The 20,439-nt window shown below is 43.1% G+C and overlaps 2 protein-coding genes across 14 annotated transcripts in view; one reads left to right on the forward strand and one right to left on the reverse strand.

Moving 5' to 3' along the window:
- The window catches only part of ncor1 (nuclear receptor corepressor 1), a 382,757-nt gene extending 376,917 nt beyond the window's left edge, over positions 1 to 5,840 (reverse strand). For all 11 annotated transcript variants that reach the window (XM_048557338.2, XM_048557340.2, XM_048557334.2 and 8 more), the window contains exon 1: positions 5,689 to 5,840. The gene's annotated coding sequence lies outside the window, so the exon portion shown is untranslated. The remainder of the gene's footprint in view (positions 1 to 5,688) is intronic.
- A 129-nt stretch (positions 5,841 to 5,969) lies between these two features.
- Positions 5,970 to 20,439, forward strand: part of pigl (phosphatidylinositol glycan anchor biosynthesis, class L) — a 90,313-nt gene continuing 75,843 nt past the window's right edge. For 2 of the 3 annotated variants that reach the window (XM_048557344.2, XM_048557343.1), the window contains exon 1: positions 5,970 to 6,279. In XM_048557344.2, the coding sequence (XP_048413301.1) occupies positions 6,024 to 6,279 (256 nt within the window). In that variant the 5' untranslated portion in view covers positions 5,970 to 6,023. The remainder of the gene's footprint in view (positions 6,280 to 20,439) is intronic. The other variant, XM_048557342.2, reaches the window with a different exon arrangement.

Here is a 20,439-nt window from a genome sequence, read left to right on the forward strand (position 1 = left end):
GGTGAAAAGCAGAGTTAACATTGAGGCCAGTGACTTTTCATCACCAGAATCAGACTCGAAACGTTAACTCTGCTTTCACAATACAGATAATAAAATGTGAGGCTGGATGAACACAGCAGGCCAAGCAGCATCTCAGGAGCACAAAAGCTGACGTTTCGGGCCTAGACCCTTCATCAGAGAGCTTCAGAGTTTCTCCCATTGCAACTCTCTTGTAATCTCTTCGGCCATGAAACTGCTTGACCGTGTCCTGAAGTAAACCAGGTACCACAGCCACATCACCTTCCTCAGCACCTGCCTACGGAACCAGATCATCCCCAAGGAACTACAGTCCACATTTCAGCCTTCTCAATTTGGCCCCAACCGTGAAATTATCTCTTTCACACTACAGATACTGCCAGACTAGCTAAGTTTCACCAGCAATTTCTGTTGTTGTTTCCATGCTCCTAGAGTTAAGCTGTTTCCATAGCTCTTTTTGGCAATGTAATTTGTTTGCATGTGCTAGAAGCAACATAAATGTATCTTGAGGACTGTTTTATGAAAGCAAAAATAATCTGTACTGATAAAATGGTCAATTCTTTCAAGTCTGTTTCTTGTACCTAGTTCTGTTGAATGGAAGACAAGAGGTTTCAACTTCTAGCTTAACATTTTTGGTAAGTTTCAGAACAAAAGTAATAAACGAACTCAAAGTTGCCAAATACCTGACTCCTGTTGACCTTCACCTTAAGACTGATGAAAGACATAGCTATAAGACCATAAGATGTGTGCAAAATTAGGCCATTCAGTCCATCACGTCTGCTCTGCTATTCAATCATGGCTGATATTTCTCAACCTCTTTCTGCTGTCTTCTCCCCATAACCTTTAATCCCCATAGCAATCAAGAATCTACCTCTATCTTAAATACCCAATGGCATGACCCCCACAGCAATGACTTCCATAAATTTCCTTCTTCACTACCCTGTCTACCTGTGATTCCACTTTCAAGGAACTATGAACATGTACCCCAAGGTCTCTTGGTTTGGGAACACACCCCTACCATTAAATGCATAAGTCCTCCACTGATTTGCCTAACCAAAATGGAATATCTCATATTTATCTAAATTAAATTCCATTTGCCACTTCTTGGCCCATCAGCAGATCTGATCAAGGTCCCATCATACTCCGAGATATCGCTCTTCGCTGTCCACTACACCAATTTTGGTGACATGTGCAAACTTACTAATCACACCTCTAATACTCGGATCCAAATCATTTATACAAAATGACAAATAAAAATAGAGCCAGCACCAACCTTTGCAGCACACTAGTGGTCGCTCCAATCTGAAAAACCCTCCAAAAATCATCCTTTGTCTCCCACTTTCAGGCCAGTTCTGTATCCAATTCCTCATTCTCAAGGCCAAGTCCAATCTCCTTTTAAAATTGTTTATGAACTCAACATCTACCAGCTTTTCCAGCTGAAACATTCCAGACTCCAATAACTCTGAATGGAACATTTCACGTGCCCCTTCTAGATCATTTACCAATTTACCAATCATTTACCAAACCTGAGGCATTTGAAATACAACCAAGTTTCACTAGCTGATGGCCAGAGGAATTTGTCTAGCTTATTACCTGGATTGTTTTCAGCTGTAAGTCTGTTGATCAAACCAACAAGGTCACAAATGTAATGGCTGAATCTAGGGACAGCACAAAACATCTCTTCAAGTTGAGTTTGTACTTTTTGCCAGCTCTTTCTGGAAGAGAGGGTTAACAAGTTTATTGCTCTGTTTTTTGACCCAGTAGCAATGAAGAAACTGTAACACTAGTCAGGATGGTGTGCAGACTGTGGTGCATGTTGCCTTTGTTCTTCAAGGCATTCAAGATCCCACATTTGGATGGCGTTGCTGAAGCCGATTTGGTGATTTCTGCAGTTACACAGTAGATAGAAAGAACAGGCCATTCTACCCACTTCACCATTATGATCACGTCTATCATCAAACTCAACACCCTAATCTGTCCCTCCACCCATATCCCTTAAACCACAAGATCTTGATCTCTTTGAAAACACAATGTTTTAGCCACAACCACTTTCTGAAACAGTGAACTCCATAGGTTCACCACTCTCTGGAAGAGGAAATTTCTCATCTCAATTCTAAGAGGGTTTACCCCTTACCCTTAAACTATGAGTCCTGGTTCAGAATATATCCCCCCACCATCATGAACATCCTTCCTGCATTTAACCAGTCTAGTTCTGTGAGAAGTTTACAGGTCTCTAAGGAATACAGCCCTGACCCTCATATATCAGTCCTGCCATCTTAGGAATCACTTCTGAAATCTTCACTGCCCTCCCTCTATACCAAGCAGATCTTTCTTCATAAGGCGACCAAAACTGCACACAATGTTGAAGTATGGCCTCACCAATACCCAGTACTATTGCAACAGGACATTCTTGTTCCTACACTCAAATCCTCCTGCTACGAAAGTCATAATTTCCTTTCTTTACTGCAGCTACACAGACGCACTTATTTTCACTGAATGGTCTAAGAGGACACCAATGGTCTTGTTGAACATGCCCCTCTCTCCGTTCACAGCCATACATATAACAATCTGCCCTCTTGTTTTGCTACCAAAGTGGGTAATGTCACATTCAAGCACATTATGCTACGTCTTCCCTGTGTTTCCCCATTTACACAGCCTGTCCAACACAGTCACACCTTTTCAGTTCTAGACACAAATGTGGAGCATCTGCTGTGGAGTGAGTCAATAGTTAAAGGCGGTGCATGGAGCGTCAAATCATGTGAGCTGCAATACCCTCAAAAGTTTCAAGCTTCAATATTTTTGGAGCTATGTTCATCCAGACAAGAGAATACTCCATCGCATAACTAACTTGGGCCACATAAATGGTGAAACAACTCTGAGGAGTTAGGGGGTAAACTAATGAATCCCATATTGGGTATATGGACTTGTTTGTGTAACCAGTGTTTATTTAGATGTTCAAGTTAACTTTGTGGTTGATGGTAATATCATCGTCCAATCAGACTACTGATAATAATAGCATCTTTCCAGCAAAAGAGAATCTAAACATCTTCCCTTAACATTCAGTGGAGCTGCCATGACTGACAGACCACTATCAACTTTCTTGGCAGTTAGCATGAACCATTAAGGGAACTAGACCATCCACATTTATTCTGTGGCTACAAAAACAGATCAGAGGCTGGGAATTCAGCAACAAATAACTCATCCTCCTGACTTCCAAAAGCCTACCCACCATCTACAAGGCGCAAGAGAGTGAGATGGAAGACTACTTAGTTACCTGGATAAATGAATTCCAATATTTCAGAAGCGTGACACCAACCAGCCCTCTTGACTGGCATCGCATTTACCACCTTTTACATTTAACTTCACCACCACTGATACTCAGTAGCAGAGTGCCTACCATCTACAAGATGTTCTTCAGCAATTCACCAATGGAATGTTAGCCCATTAACATGTCATCTCACAAAGGCTCCTTCCACAGACCCTTTCGAATCCTGGACCTTTACCACTTGGAAGGACAAGTGTGTGGAAAAGAGCGACCTTACCAAGTTCTCCACCAAGCTACAAACCATCCTGACCTGGACCAATATTTGCATTCATTCACCATTGCTGAGTCAAAAACCTGAAATTCCCTCTACAACACTGAAGGTGTACCTGTACCCAAAAGGACTACATCAGCTCAAGGAAACATCCAGGAACAATGAGGGACAGGTATCAAAAGCTAATGTAACCTAGAAAACCCATGCGCCATGAGCAATTAAAGAATGGACATTCATTATATGGTGTTTAAAATCTGTACAATGCATCAGCCCTAATCTAGTATTAGAACATAGAACTGTACAACACAGCATTGGGCCCTAGTGTTGTCCAGATCTTGCTGTAAATTGGTAGAGTCTGCCTCATTTCTTGAGAATTTGTGATCAGTGAATATTTCTAATGCTGAACTCCATTGCTGAAGCAATTAAAGTAGTTGAGCAGGAGATGGTCTTGAGGTGTTCCTCAAACTCATTTATTTGATCAACTTTTGATCAACCTTCCAAATATCACATTCTAGGCAAACATACGTTGATTACAACTTGGAACAGTTTTCTACATTAAACATGCAACAAATGCATTCTATTGCAACAATTCTTGTGTCTCAACCTCAATGACCCTAAACCAGCTACTGAACTGCCTTCTGTGATAATGGGAACTGCAGATGCTGGAGAATCCAAGATAACAAAGTGTGGAGCTGGATGAGCACAACAGGCCAAGCAGCATCTCAGGAGCACAAAAGCTGACGTTTCGGGCCTAGACCCTTCATCAGAGAGTCTCCGATGAAGGCTCTAGGCCCGAAATGTCAACTTTTGTGCTCCTGAGATGCTGCTGGGCCTGCTGTGTTCATCCAGCTCCACACTTTGTTATACTGAACTGCCTTCTATTGCTTCCTAAAACTTAAGAAAACTTTTTCTTAGTCAACCCCTCGGATCAACGATTACTTGCTTTCAAGCTGGTCTGCTAGGTTCTGAAATGGCTTCTGATTCTGCCAAATACAGGACAGATGGTACTTCACAATTGGGGAGTTGTGTTGCTTGGACGTATATGCTCCTTCTGATACACCTCTCAATGATTTGATGTGATTAATGCCTTGGTTACAAAGGTTCTTGGAAAAGCCAGCATTTCCCACAAGTTATCAGGATGGTTGACCACTTCAGCCATGCTTCATGAATATGCTAGATTCAGAGTACAGTAACTGTTTTGGGAATCTTTAGCTGGGCACACAACTATATCCCAAACTCGTGTGGTTGGTTTTGAGTGATTAGTGCTTCAATGCTGGATGTGTTGACTTCAAAGAGGATACTGCTTCCGAATCACTTTTCTTTCAACCAGATTTGAAGGATCACACAAAACACTGCTGATTACTTCTCCAGTGCTTTAAAAAGGTGCCTGCTGTAGGTTGTCCATGCGTAAAGCAAACAATAGTGACTGGATCATCAGTGCCTTCACTAAAATACAACCTGAAGTACAAACCCAAGTCTCTGGTCTGAGATTCCAGTCCTCCTTACCAGGATTCCACTCATTACTGTTGCTTCTTCTACCAACTCTTTCACCGGATGTCATAAACGTGAATACTTCGGTTCACATCGCCTCGGTATTTCTATACTCCAATTGTCAGCTGTTTAAATCCAAACTTACTCTCATCTCAGTTCTTACTCATCTCCTGCGCTGACTTGTATAATGACTTTGCGTCTTTTTTGAAAATTTCTTGTAAAAAGGGAAGGTAATCGGGATGTAGTAAAGTGCCTGATTAAGCCAGGAGTATCGATACTAGATATAAATACCTTCATATGTCACAGAGAGGGGAGAGTTGCTTATTACCACAACTCGAATAATTATAAAGCATTACACAGGTGTTTTAAAAACAGATAAACGCGTTAACAGCACATTTTTATTTTCTGATGCAGGATAAGAAGAGCCATGAGTAATATTGTCCGCCTGCTGGACACCGGGCTGGCTGACCGCTGCCCTCTTGAACCAGGCCGCAGCCTCAGGGGCCTTAGCCTGCGGCCTTGCCTATTCGCAACTGTCCCGGACCAGAGCCGGTGACTCTATCCTCCCGGGGACACTGCATTTCAGAGCTATTTGCTGAGGCCGGATGCCCCCCTCGCCTCCCACCCGGGAATGCCGCACACTCACCAGTCAGGATAGTGCCGCTTGTGCCCGGGCTCCACTCCGAGCGCGCTCTAACCCCGCACCGCCATCTTGCGCGGAGCGCGGGTTCAAAGCCCGTCCGTGCCGCCGCCGCCTCTTCCGGGGCTGCCTTTTCTTCTTGCTGCTACTCCGACCGCTCCTGGCCCGCCGCCTCCCTCCCTCCCTCTAACTCAATACCCTCGATCCCCGGTCCCCGGTCCCCGATCTCGGTCTCAGACCCCCTGCTCCCACCACCCGTGACGCGATTCCGTCAGTATCCAAGACTGCGGCTGCGCATATCCGGCAAATACTGCCGGCTCTGGGGGAGGGGTACAATCACCATGGAGACCCTGGGCCTAGGCTTGGGCTTCGGCCTCCTCTCCGCTCTCATCTACACTTATTACTTATGCATCCGAAGCATTTACCGCAAGAATGGCGGCGTTGGTCGACAGCCTCCTATATCCGTAAAGGAGGAAGCCGGGGCGGCTGCCCTATTAGTGACTGCGCACCCGGATGATGAGTGCATGTTCTTCGCCCCGGCGTTATTGTGGCTGACGGGCCGCCGCCTCTCCGTTCACCTGCTGTGCCTGTCCACAGGTAGCTGACTGCTTTCAAAATCTTTAGGCTGGGGCAGCGAGCCCAGGACTGGTGCCCTGAAATGAGTCATAATGGAGGGAGCTTTATTAATGTTTACTACTGTTCCTGACCTGGGAACGTTTCACCAGGAGGGACAGTGCCAAGATAGTTCAGTTGAAAAGATTTGAGCGAGCTTTCCTCTCTTTGTAACCCTGTGCCGTACCTGTCCCGGCAGTGTTTGATGAGACCAGAGTCGAAGGTCGCTTACTTTCATTTTCTTACAATCGCTACAGTGTGAAGAGGCTGTTCGGCCAATCAAGTCTGCACCGATTCTCCGAAGAGCATTCCACACCCACCTCCCCATCATCCCTCCCGTTTACCATGCTAACCAACCTAGCCCGCACACTATAAGACAAATTTAGCATAACCACCCAACCCACCTTGCACATCTTTGGACTGAGAGGAAACTGGAGCGCTCGGAGGAAGCCCACACAGACACGGGGAAAACAGATGCAGTCCAGAGATGTGCAGGTTAGGTGGATTAGCCATGATAAATGCAGGCACAGAGTGGGTATGTAAGTCTGGGTGTGTACTCGATGAGCTAAATGGCCTCTTTCTGCACTGTGGGGATTCTGTGATGTTTCCTGAACCACATGACTGACCTTGATAACAAAGTGTGGAACTGGATGAACACAGCAGGCCAAGCAGCATCTCAGGAGCACAAAAGCTGACATTTCGGGCCTCGACCCTTCATCAGAGAGGCTCTCTGTTGAAGGGTCTAGGCCAGAAACGTCAGCTTTTGTGCTCCTGAGATGCTGCTTGGCCTGCTGTGTTCATCCAGCTCCACACTTTGTTATCTTGGATTCTCCAGCATCTGCAGTTCCCATTATCACATGACTGACCTTGCTTGGCCGGAGGCTACGTTGAAGAGAATGCAAGGCAATGTATGAACTCCACAATCACCGAAGGTCCCTGGTGCTGTGAGGCATTGGTGCCAACAACTGAGCCACTGTGGCTCCTGTAAAAGAGGTTTAAAAGAGTAGAAGCTTCAGTATTTAAAGAGTAGAGAGATCTTCACTTTCTATTTAAAAAGAGTAGAGGAAGTTCAAATCTGTATCTAATTTTTTTTTACTTATCTTGGCAGTGTTTGATGGAGACAGGGTTAAGGAAGCCTCACTTCCAATTTCAAAGAGCAAGGGGAGCTTTACTCTGTCTCTAACCTGATGATGCCCTTGTCCAGGTAATGTTTGGTGGGGGCAGTATTAAGGAAGCTTTGCTTCTTTTGCCATTCATCTTAAATGAATATCCTCTGGTCTTTCTACCAATGGAAACCATTCATCATCCAGGCCCTTATGCTTCTGAACACTATCAGATCTCCTCAGTCCCCCCGTCTCCAATTTGTCCACAGACCCAAAGTTGGTCATCTTTACAAATCATTCTTGTGAATGTTTTTTGCACCCTCTCTAATACTTCACATGTTTCCTGAAGTATGCTGCACATAATTGGATGCAAAATTCCAACTGAAGTCAATGGCTTTATACAAGTGTAAATATTTCACTTGCTTTTGTGTTTTATCCCCCTCTTAATAAAGTCCAGGAGCTTGTTCTGCTTTTTATATACTTTTACAATTGCTCTGCCACCTCCAATGATTTTTAAGCATCTCTGAAGTTAAAATAACTGATATGCACTTGCTGGGTATATGCTTGCTCTTTTGAACAAGTGTGACACAATTCTGTTCTTCCAGTGCTGTGGCATCACTCCAGCATCACAAAAACATTGGAAAATTATGGTCTGTACCCGTCACAATTTCCACCTTACTTCCTCATGAAAGCATTTTTGATGCATCCCATCTGGGCCTGGTGACTTGTCATACTTCTAAGACAGCTGAGGTGGTTTAATACAACATTTTTTTAAAAGCCCATCCAGTGTCTCAACTGTGTCCTTTTTCAAAACAAAGACAAAGAACTGCACATGCTGGAAATCTGAAACAAAAACACAAATTGCTGGGGGAACCCAGCAGGTATGGCAGGATCTGTGGAGAGAAAACAGCTAACATTTCAGGGGTAGTTAACTCTGCATTCTCTCCACGGACGCTGCCGGACTAGCTGAGTTTTTCCAGCAATTTCTGTGTTTTGTATTAGAGGAGCTAATATTCTTCCAAGCCGATGTCGCTAAACTAAACGGTAGGTTTATTTGTCAGTGATAGCAATTATAAATTCAATGACATAGTATCCAGCAACATCTTCAGTTTTTAACAAAGCTCATAAATATGTTGTGCAGATTGTGGCATAATGATACTGCCATTGGATTTGTAATCTAGAGGCCAAGGATAATACTCTGGACTTGTGGGTTCAAATCACATTGTGGCAGCTTTTGGAGTTTATTTCAGATCTGTTCATTTAAGTTATAAACGTAATGGTGATCATGACATTTATCATTGATTATTGTAAAAACTCATCTGATTAATGTCTTTTAGGGAAGAAAATCTGCTGTGTTAATGTAGTGTGGCCTATTCATGACAGCAAATACAGATGACTCTTAACTACCCTCTTCAATGGCTTAGCAAACTACTGAGTTCAACTGACCTTGCCAGTGATGCCCATATCCTGTGTAAAAATAAGTGTAAAAGAGATCTAGGTTTGTAAAATCCCTGCACAGAAGAAGATGGCAGGTATCTCAGGGTAATGGGAACTAAAGTGTAGATTTAGGTAGGTCAGATTCAGATCAGGAAATGGAAGACAGAACGTTAGTTAGTAATGTAGTCAGTGACTCAAAGACAAAAGAAACAAGAATCAAAAGTAACAAAGTGTGGAGCTGGATGAACACAGCAGGCCAAGCAGCATCTCGGGAGCACAAAAGCTGATGTGTCGGGCCTAGACTCTTCAAGCTCTCTGATGAAGGGTCTAGGCCCAAAACGTCAGCTTTTGTGTTCCTGTGATGCTGCTTGGCCTGCTGTGTTCATCCAGCTCCACACTTTGTTATCTTGGACTCTCCAGCATCTGTAGTTCCCATTATCAAGAATCAAAAGTGTCCAGCAAAGGGAATTGCCAGGGTTGAGCTGGTTACGCTTCAATGCAAGAAACATTGCAGGCAAGGCAGAAAAACTAAGGGTTCAGATAGACACATGGCAGCACTATGTCTTAGCTATAACAGAAATCTGGCTAAAGAAGGAACAGAATTGGCAGCTTAATTATCCCTGGATATACAGTTATCAGGCAGGTTAGAATGGGTGACAAAAAAATGTGAGGGATGTGTAGCAGTTTTAGTTAGTCAATTACAGTTGTGATAAGGGATGATGAACTAAATAGGTTAATAACTGAGGCCTTATAAGGTGAGTTTAGGAATAAAAAAGTGGCAGTCACACTGCTGGGAGTATACCAAAGATCCCCAATAATGAGAGAGAAACAGAAGAACACATATGTAGACAAATATCTGCCTGTAGGAATCAGAGGGCAATAACAGGAAGAGACTTTAACTTTCCTGGTATCAATTGAATTTCAAACAATATAAGGGCATTGAGGGTGAAAGAATCAGTACTGTGTCCACAAGTTATTTTTTAAACAATGCATGACAAATCCAATGAGAGGGAATGCAATTCTGGATTTAATTTCGGGAAATGAAGATGGGTAAATGGGTGAAGTGACAATGAGTGGCCATGTTGGGGATAGCAACTACAATTCAGTTAGATTTAGTATTACAATGGAAAAGGACAGAGATAAATCAGGATGAACAATTTTAAAGTGGGCGGAGCCAAGTTTTACAACTCCAAGAAGTGATTTGGCTGAGGTAGACTGGACAGGGCTGATAAAAAGGATAAATCGGTGATAAACTAGTAGGATGCACTAAAAGATGAGATCCTTGGGGCACAAAATAGACATGTCCCCTCCAAAAATAAGAATGGTACAGCCAAATCATGACCTCCATAGTTGTCTAGAAAACTGCAGGGAAAGATTAAACAGAAATAGAAAGCTTATGATGGTCACAAAAAAACTCAACATTGCAGGTAGCCTACAGAAGTACAGAAAAAACAGGGATCAAGTAAAAAGAGGAGAGAGCATGAAAAAATATTCGCAAGTAAGATGAAAGAAAATCGAAAGATATTTTAGCACTATGTAAAGAGCAAAAGGATATTTGAAAGAGAAAGTACAAGGGTACGTATGTGAAGATGCAGAGGATATGGGAAGAACTTTAAATGAATTTTTCATCTCCATATTCACAAAGGGAAGTGATGATGTGGATACAGTAATCCAAGAAGAGCAGTCTGAAGTATAGAACAAAATAATCATAATGAGAGAGGGAATGTTAGAGGAGTTGGAATCCTTGAAAGTGGATAAATCACCAGGGCCACATTAGTTGTTCTCCAGGATACCGAAGGAGGTCAGGGAGGAAACAGCAGATGCTGTGAAGATTGGAAAATAATCTTCAGTAGACACAGGTGAGGTGCCAGAGGACTGGTGGAATGCAAATGTGGTCCTGTTGTTTGAAAAGGTTACAAAGGAATTGCCAAACAATTATAGGCTAGTTAGTCTTACTGTGGTAGTGGACAAACGGTTAGAATCAATCAATGTCATTTAAAAAGGCGTGGACTAGTCAGGGATAGTCAGCATGCCTTTGTTGAAGGAAGGGCCTGCTTTACAAAATTGATTAAATTCTTTGAGGAATGGACGAAAGAGTGGCAGATCGAGTTTAATTTAGATAAATGTGAGGTGCTGCATTTTGGTAATGCAAATCAGGGCAGAACTTATACACTTAACGTTAGGATCCTGGAGAGTGTTGCTGAACAAAGAGGGCTTGGGGTGCAGGTTCATACTCCCTTGAAAGTAGAGTCGCAGGTCAACTGTGTGGTGAGGAAGGCATTAGGTATGCTTGCTTTTATTGGTCAGAGCATTGAATGAAGTCATGTTGCAGCTGGCCACTTTTGGAATACTACATTCGATTCTGGTGTCCTTGCTGTAGGAAAGCTGTTGTTAAACTTGAATGGGTTCAGAAAGGATTTACAAGTATGTTGTCAGGATTGGAGGGTTTGAGCTACCGGGAGAGGCTGAATAGGCTGGGGCTATTTTTCCTGGAGCATCAGAGGCTGAGGGGACAACCTTGTTGAGGGTTATAAACATGAGAAGTTTATATAGGGTGAATAGCCAAGGTCTTTTTCTTCGGATAAAGGAGTCCAAAACTAGAGGGCATAGGTTTAAGGTGAGAAGGGAAAGATTTAAAAGGGACCGAAGGGGAAACTTTTTCACACACAAGGTGGTGTGTATATGGAACAGGCTGCCAGAGAAAGTGGTGGAGGTGGGTACAATTACAACTTCTAAAAGGCATCCGGATGGGTACAAGAATAGGAAGGGTGTAGAGGGATATGAACCAAAGGCTGGCAAATGAGACCAGATTAATTCAGGATACCTAGTCAGCATGGCCAAGTTGAACTGAAGGGTATGTCTCCGTGCTGTACAACTCTATTACTCTAAGTGACAAGGAGAATTGATGAGCATAGTGCAGTAGATGTTGATAACATTGGAGTTTAGTAAGGCATTTGACAAGGTCCCACGTGGCAGACTGGTCAAAAAAGTAAATGCCTATGCGATACAGGATGTTGTGTTGAATTGGATCCAAAGTTTGCTTCGTAACAGGAAAACAAAAAGTAAGGGTTTTTAAAGCTCCCCTTGCAGATGGAAAGCTGTTTTAAGTGGTGTTCCTTGGTGTTGGGGCACCTGCTGTTTGATTTATATTTTCATGATTTGGATTTGAATGTGGGGGGCACAATTGGGAAATTTGGAGATGATACAATAAGTGGTCATGTAGCAAATGATATACAGGATAGCAGTAAGCTACATAGAACATAGAACATTACAGCACAGTACAGGCCCTTCGGCCGTCGATATTGTGCCGACCTGTCATACCAATCTGAAGCCCATCTAACCTACACTATTCCTTGTACGTCCATATGCTTATCCAATGACGACTTAAATGTACCTAAAGTTGGCGAATCTACTACTGTTGCAGGCAAAGCGTTCCATTCCCTTACTACTCTCTGAGTAAAGAAACTACCTCTAACATCTGTCCTATATCTTTCACCCCTTAATTTAAAGCTATGCCCCGTCGTGCTCGCCGTCACCATCCTAGGAAAAAGGCTCTCCCTATCCACCCTATCTAACCCTCTGATTATTTTGTATGTTTCAATTAAGTCACCTCTCAACCTTCTTCTCTCTAATGAAAACAGCCTCAAGTCCCTCAGCCTTTCCTCGTAAGACCTTCCCTTCATACCAGGCAACATCCTAGTAAATCTCCTCTGCACCCTTTCCAAAGCTTCCACATCCTTCTTATTGACAGAATACTCCAAGTGCGGCCGCACCAGAGTTTTGTACAGCTTCACCATAACCTCTTGGTTCCGGAACTCGATCCCTCTATTAATAGAAGCTAAAACACTGTATGCCTTCTTAACAGCCTTGTCAACCTGGGTGGCAACTTTCAAGGATCTGTGTACATGGACACAGAGATCTCTCTGCTCATCCACACTGCTAAGAATCTTACCATTAGCCCAGTACTTTGCCTTCTGGTTACTCCTACCAAAGTGCATCACCTCACACTTGTCTGCATTGAACTCCATTTGCCACCTCTCAGCTGAGCTCTGCAGCTTATCTATGTCTCTCTGCAACCTACAGCATCCTTCGTCACTGTCCACAACTCCACTGACCTTAGTGTCATCTGCAAATTTACTAACCCATCCTTCTACGCCCTCATCCAGGTCATTTATAAAAATCACAAACAGCAGTGGACCCAACACCGACCCTTACGGTACACCACTAGTAACTGATCTCCAGGATGAACATTTCCCATCAACTACTACCCTCTGTCTTCTTTCAGCAAGTCAGACAGAATGACCAACAGCAAATTTTGTTTTAACAGGCACTTTATCAGCCATGACTCTTGATAAACTGGCAAAAATTATGTACCTTAAATACTGCAGTCGACTGGAAATCACTAGTGTTTCTAAAGTATAACAGTGATGTGTATACCTGCTGAATTACTTTTCTAGTTAGTTAATGTGTGATTTTACATTGATTTTAGGAGGTGTGCTGATGTTTTAATATAGATTTCTTGAGAGATGTTTGCTTGGTCAGTGTTTGCTGTGGTTAGCTTGAGTTTGATTTATTGTTGTCACATACTGAGATACAGTGCAAAATGTTGTTGTGTCTGGTTTACATACAGATTGCCCCATACAAAGTGTATCAGGATAGCCGAACAGAGTGCAGAATACAATGTAATAGCCACAGAGAAGGAGCAGAGTGAGAGATCAGTATTAACTTTTGAGAGATCCATTCAAAAGTCTGATAACTATTGGGGAAGAAGCTGTTCTTGAATCTGTTCATTTGCGTATTCATAATTAATATCTTCTGCAGACAAAAAAAGAGCAGAAGAGAGCATAACTGGAGTGGGAGTGATCTTTACAAACTAAAACAGAAATTGCTAAAATCTTCAGCAGATCTGGCAGCATCTGTGAGAAAAATCAGAGTTCATGTTTCAGGTTCAGTGACTCAGAACTGAAGGTAACTATGAAAAAGTTGTTTTTTTAATGCAGAAGATAGGCTGCAGGGATGGGTAAGGAGTAAATGATAGTTGGAATAGAGCCCAAGGAGAGAAAAACAATTGGACAGACAAAGGTTCGGATAATGATCAGCCTGGGAGAATGAAAACCTGTTAGTGGATCGTAATGGTCTTTGATCATGTGGGTTGCTTTGCCAAGGTATTGATGTTGTGTATGGATGGAAGCCTGGTTTGCTTGATGGACTGGGCTGTATTCACGACTCTCTGTAGTTTCTTGTGATCTTGGGAAGAAAGTTGCCAAACTACGCTGTGATGCATCCAGAAGAGAATGTTTTCTATGGTGCATCTATAAATTTTGGCAAGAGTCCTTATGGACGTGCCAAATTTCCATAGCCTTCTGAGGAAGTAGAGATGTTGTTGTGCTTTCTTGACCATCGCATCGATGTGGGTGGACCAGGACAGGCTGTTGGTGATCATCACTCTCAGAAACTTGATGCCGTTGGGTTTATCCACCTCAGCACCAAACAGGGGTGTGCCCCCCCCACTCTGCTTCCTGAAGTGACCAGCTTTTGCTGACGTTGATGGGGAAATTGTTGAATTTACATCATGCCACTAAGCACTCAATCACTTGCCTGTATTCTGTTTTGTTGTTTGAGATCCAACCTACAGCAGTGATGTTGCCACCAAACTTGTAACTGAAGTTGGGGCAGAAGTTGGCTACACAGTTGTGAGTATAGAAGGAGTATAGGATGGGACTGAGTACATAGCCTTGGAGGACACTGGTGTTCAGGATTATGGTGGAGGAGACGTTGCTTATTCTTACTCATTGTGGTCTATGGGTCAGGAAGTTGAGAAACAAGTTGCAGAAAAGGGTAGCTGAGACCGAGGTCTTGAAGTTGGGAGACAAAGTTGTTTGGGATTTTGGTGTTGAAGGTGGAGCTGTAGTCAATAAGTAAGAGCCAAATAATGTACCCCAATGTTCCAAGGATGCATGTAGGGCCAGGGAGTTGATGTCTACGGTGGACCTGTTGCGTTGGTAGGCAAATCTCAAAGGATCAAGGCAATTTATAGACTGGAGTTGATGTGAGCCATGACTGATCTCAAAGCATTTGATACTTACAGAAGTCAGAGCCATCAGTCCGTGGTGATTGAGGCATGCTGTATGATTTTTATGCCTACCTCTTGATTATCCAGAATATTTGATCAACCAGCATAGGTACTGGTTACTAAAAGGTTTGTTGTAGATGGTGGAAGGCCAGGAAAATGGCAAATGGAGTTCAACTCTAATAAGCATGAGGGAGATCAAACAGTAGAAAGGAATACACAATAAATGCAAATGAATAAACTGATAGATGAACTGAGAGAATTAGGCATGCAAGTGTAAAGACCCCTAAAGGTAGCAGTACAAGTGGATAAAATTGCAAAGAAGGTATTTGGGATGCTGTCTTTCATTGTCGGAGAAATAGAATACAAAAGTAGGGATACTGGATAAGACATTGGTGAGACCACAACTGTGTGCATTTCTGGTTACCATATTATCAGGAAGAACATATTTGGTCTGAAGAGAGTGCTTAAAAGATTTACTAGAATGTTGCCAGGGTTAGAGAAATGTTGGCACGAGGAGAGATCAGAGAGGTTGAGGTTTCTTTCCATGAAATGGAGAAGGCTGAGGACTGGGTGTGCTTGAGGTATACAGAATTGTGAGAGTAGGGATAGAGTAGACAGGAGGAACCTGTTCCCCTTGGTAGAGAGTTCAAAAACCAGGGGACATAGATTCAAGTGAATTGGCAGAAGGATTGGAAGATGTGGGGGATTTTTTTTAACACAGAGAGTGCTTTTTTTAATTCATTCTTGGGATGTGGACATCACTGTCTGGTCAGTGTTTAATTGCCCATCCCTAGTTGCCCTTGTGAAGGTGGTGGTGAGCTGCTGCCTTAAACCGCTGAAGTCCACATAACTGCAAGTTGAGCCACAACACCCTTAGGGAGAGAATTTTAGGATTTGGACCCAACAACAGTAAAGGAACTGCAATATATTTTCAAAACAGGATGGTGACTGACTTGGAGTGGAGCTTGAAGGTGGTGGTGTTTCCATGTATCTGCTGCCTTTGTCCTTCTAGATGGAAGTGGTCGTGGTTTGTAAGATGCTGTCTAAGGATCTTTGGTGAATTTCTGTAGTGCCCCTTTAAGATACTACACACTGCTGCTCGAGCGTTGGTGGTGGAGGGAGTGGATGCTTGTGGATGTGGTGCCAGTCAAGTGGGCTGCTTTGTCCTGATGGTGTCAACTTCTTGAGCGGTGTTAGGGCTGCAGTCATCCAGGCAAGTGGGGAGTATTTCACCACACTCCTGACTTGTGCCTGTAGTTGCCGGACAGGCGTTGATGAGTCAGGTGAGGGGAGCGGCAAACTCTGGCACGCATATCTTCAGGACCATTGCTGAAATGTTATCAGGGCCCATAGCCCTTCCAGTGTCCAGTGTCTCCAACCATTTGTTGATATCACGTAGAGTGATCGAATTGGCTGAACACTGGTATTTATAACAATGAGGACCCCTGGAAGATGCTGAGGTGGATCATCCACTTGGCACATCTGGTTGAAGTTTGCTGTGAATACTTCAGCCTTCTCTTTTGCACCTATGTGTTGGTCTCTTCCAATATTGTAGATGGGGATATTTAGAATAGAATAGAACATACCAGCACAGTACAGGCCCTTCGGCCCTCAATGTTGTGCCGACCTGTCATACCAATCTGAAGCCCATCTAACCTACACTATTCCTTGTACGTCCATATGCTTATCCAATGACGACTTAAATGTACCTAAAGTTGGTGAATCTACTATCGTTGCAGGCAAAGCGATCCATTCCCTTACTACTCCCTGAGTAAAGAAACTACCTCTGACATCTGTCCTATATCTTTCACCCCTCAATTTAAAGCTATGCCTCCTCATGCTCGCCGTCACCATCCTAGGAAAAAGGCACTCCCTATCCACCCTATCTAACCCTCTGATTATTTTATATGTTTCAATTAAGTCACCTCTCAACCTTCTTCTCTCTAATGAAAACAAATGAAATCAAGTCCCTCAGCCTTTCCTCGTAAGACCTTCCCTCCATACCAGGCAACATCCTAGTAAATCTCCTCTGCACCCTTTCCAAAGCTTCCACATCCTTCTTATAATGCGGTGACCAGAACTGGACAGAATACTCCAAGTGCGGCCACACCAGAGTTTTGTACAGCTGCAGCATAACCCCTTGGTTCCGGAACTTGATCCTTCTATTAAAAAAAGCTAAAACACTGTATGCCTCCTTTACAGCCCTGTCAACCTGGGTGGCAACTTTCAAGGATCTGTGTACATGGACACCGAGATCTCTCTGCTCATCCACACTACTAAGAATCTTACCAATAGCCCAGTACTTTGCCTTCCGGTTACTCCTACCAAAGTGCATCACCTCACACTTGTCTGCATTAAACTCCATTTGCCCACCTCTCAGCCGAGCTCTGCAGCCCATCTATGTCTCTCTGCAACCTACAGCATCCTTCGTCACTATCCAGAACTCCACTGACCTTAGTGTCGTCTGCAAATTTACTAACCCATCCTTCTATGCCCTCATCCAGGTCATTTATAAAAATGACAAACAGCAGTGGACCCAACACCGACCCTTGCGGTACACCACTAGTAACTGGTCTCCAGCATGAACATTTCCCTTCAACCACCACCCTCTGTCTTCTTTCAGCAAGTCAATTTCCGATCCAAACTGCTATATCTCCCAAAATTCCATTCCTCCGCATTTTGTACAATAGTCTACTATGGGGAACCTTATCGAACGCCTTGCTGAATTTGTGGAGCCTCCTCGCCCAGTGAGTTGTTTAATTGTTCACCAGCATTCACAACTGGTGTCGGTTGGACTATAAGCTTAGATCTGATCTGCTGGTTGTGGTTTTGCTTAGATCTGTCTATCACTTGCTACTTATGCTGTTTGGCAAGCACATAGTCTGTCAAGTTGACTTCCCGTTTTCAGGTATGCCTGGTGCTGCTCCTTGAATGCCATCCTTCACTCTCCATTGAAGCAAGTTTGATCACCTGGCTTGATGGTAATGATTGAGTAGGGGATTTCTTTTTAAATTCATTCACAGGATGAAGGCATTGAGTTCAGAGTCAAGTGCATTGCAATGGGTCTGGAGTCACATGTAGTCCAGACCAGGTAAAGATAGCAGTTTGCTTCCCTAAAGGATATCAGTGAACCAGATAGGTTTTTCTGACAATAGTTTCACAGTCATCTTTAGACTGTTTATTCAGTATTTTTTATTGAATTCAAATTCCACCATCAGCTGTGATGGGAGTCAAACCTGTGTCCGCAAAACAGTCTGTTAGGCTATGGTTGCAGATTGTGCTAGTGTATAATTCTGCTGCTGTTGATGTCCTGGAGCACTTCATGGATGCCCAGGCATGCATTGCTATATTTATTTGCAGTCTGTCCCATTTTGCATGGTGATAGTGCCATACAACACGATGGAGGATATTCTCAATATGATGGTGGATCTTTGTCTCCACAAGCACTGTGCTGGGGTCACTCTCACTGATACATGGACAGATGCATCTGCGGCCAGCAGATTGGTAAGGATGAGGTCAAGTCTGTTTTTCTCTCTTGTTGGTTCCTTCACTAATTACCTCACAGTCTAGCAGCTGAACCACAGTTGGTGGTGGACATTGAAATCCCCCACCCAGAGTACATTTTGCACCCTTTGCACCTTCAGTGCTTTCTGCAAATGTTGTTCAGAATGGAAGAGCAATGATTCATCAGCCAAGGGAGGACATGATAATGAGGAGGGTTCCTTGCCCACATTTAATCTGAAGCCATGAAACTTCATGGAGTCCGAAGTCAATGTTAAAGACCCTGAGGGCAGCCTCCTCCTGACTGTGCGCTATTGTATCACCATGTTTGCTGGGCCTTGCCAGTTGGACAGGATGTATCTAATGATGGTGATGGTGATTGTGGTGTCTGGGTCATTGGCTGACAAGTATCATTCTATGAGTATGACTGTGTCAGGCTGTTACTCGACTAGTCTGGTATGGCTCTCCCAATTTTGATATTTGCCCCTAGACGTTAGTAAGGAGGATGTTAGTGTTAAAAGGGTTGTTTCTACTGTTGTCTTTTCCAGTGTCCAGGCTGATGTTGTGTGTCAAGTTTCATTTCTTTCTTGAGACTGAGTACCAATTGATATATCTGAGTTGCTTTCTGGGCCGTTTCAGAGGGCAGGTGAGAGTCAACCACATTGCTGTGAGTCTGTAGTCACATGTATGCCTGACCAGGTGAGGTTAGTAAATTTCCTTCTGTAGATTTCAGGAAATTGCTACCTGAGTTGGAGGCAGAGATCCTAAATCTTCCAAAATATACCTGGATCTGCACCTTAAGTGCTGTATGCAGCAGTTCTTTGGTCTGTGTGCATTAAGATGAGATTAGAAAGGGCATCTGCATGTCTTTGGATTGACATGGACAAGATGGGCCAAGTAGCCCCCTTCTGTGCTGTATTGGGGGAGGTGACGGCCTAGTGGTGCTATCACTGGACTGTTAATCCAGACATCCAGATAATGTACTGGGGACCTGGGTTCAAATCCCCCCACAGCAGATGGTTAAATTTGAACTTGATAAATATCTAGAATTAAGAGTCTAATGATGACCGTGAATCTATAGTCGATTGTTGGAAAAACTCATCTGGTTTACTAATATCCTTTAGGGAAGGAAACTGCCTTCCTTACCTGGTCTGGCCTACATGTGACTCCAGACCCACAGCAATGTGGTTGACTCTGAACTGCCCTCTGGGCAATTAGGTACAGGCAAGAAATGCTACCTACCCAGCAATGCCCTCGTCCCGTGAATGAATAAAGAAAATAATATCATTTTTATGGTTTCTATAAAGATTATTCATGCCTGTACTAGCTTTTTGAAAGACCTGTATAATTTAAGCCAGCTTTCTTATAGCCCTGCAAATGTTTCCTTTTTAACAATTCTTGCAATTACCTTTGAAAATTACTGCTACATTTGCTTAACCAGCCTTTCAGATCACCATAACCTGCCTATAATCATCTCTCATATTCTTTCTGGTTCTTTTGCCATTTATACTAAATCTGTGTCCTTGTGTTTCCAACCCTTATACCAGTGGAAGCTGTTGGTACAGAGAATGCAATTGAAAAAATATTGATCGAGTGTGTATATAGTGTGACCACTTTATTGTTCAATAAAAGCTTTGGTTCCAAGAAATATCTGACTAAACAGTTAAAATTGGTAATATGGCATCTAATTAATGAGTACAAGGAGAATAAAAATAGTGATATGGAAAATATACTTCATTTTTCTGTTGGTTACAATTTTCCAGAGTGCTAGATTTGGCTTCCTTTGCTAAACAATATCTGTTATTACCAAGGAAGCGCCTTACACAGCACCTTGTGCAATGTAGCGGAAGGAAGAACAAAGTAAGAAAGCAGAGACACACAGGTTTGCTGAACAGGTTTCAAATTTAGATCCTGAAGAACAAAATTCAATCAAAATGCTAATACTGCAAATTTTCACATTGGATATATATTTGGAAATACACACATATAAAATGTTGGAACTTGTTTCACTCCAAACATGAAGGAATGTCT

The sequence above is a fragment of the Stegostoma tigrinum genome, chromosome 27 (genome assembly GCF_030684315.1).
Source record: "Stegostoma tigrinum isolate sSteTig4 chromosome 27, sSteTig4.hap1, whole genome shotgun sequence".
Lineage (NCBI taxonomy): Eukaryota > Metazoa > Chordata > Chondrichthyes > Orectolobiformes > Stegostomatidae > Stegostoma > Stegostoma tigrinum.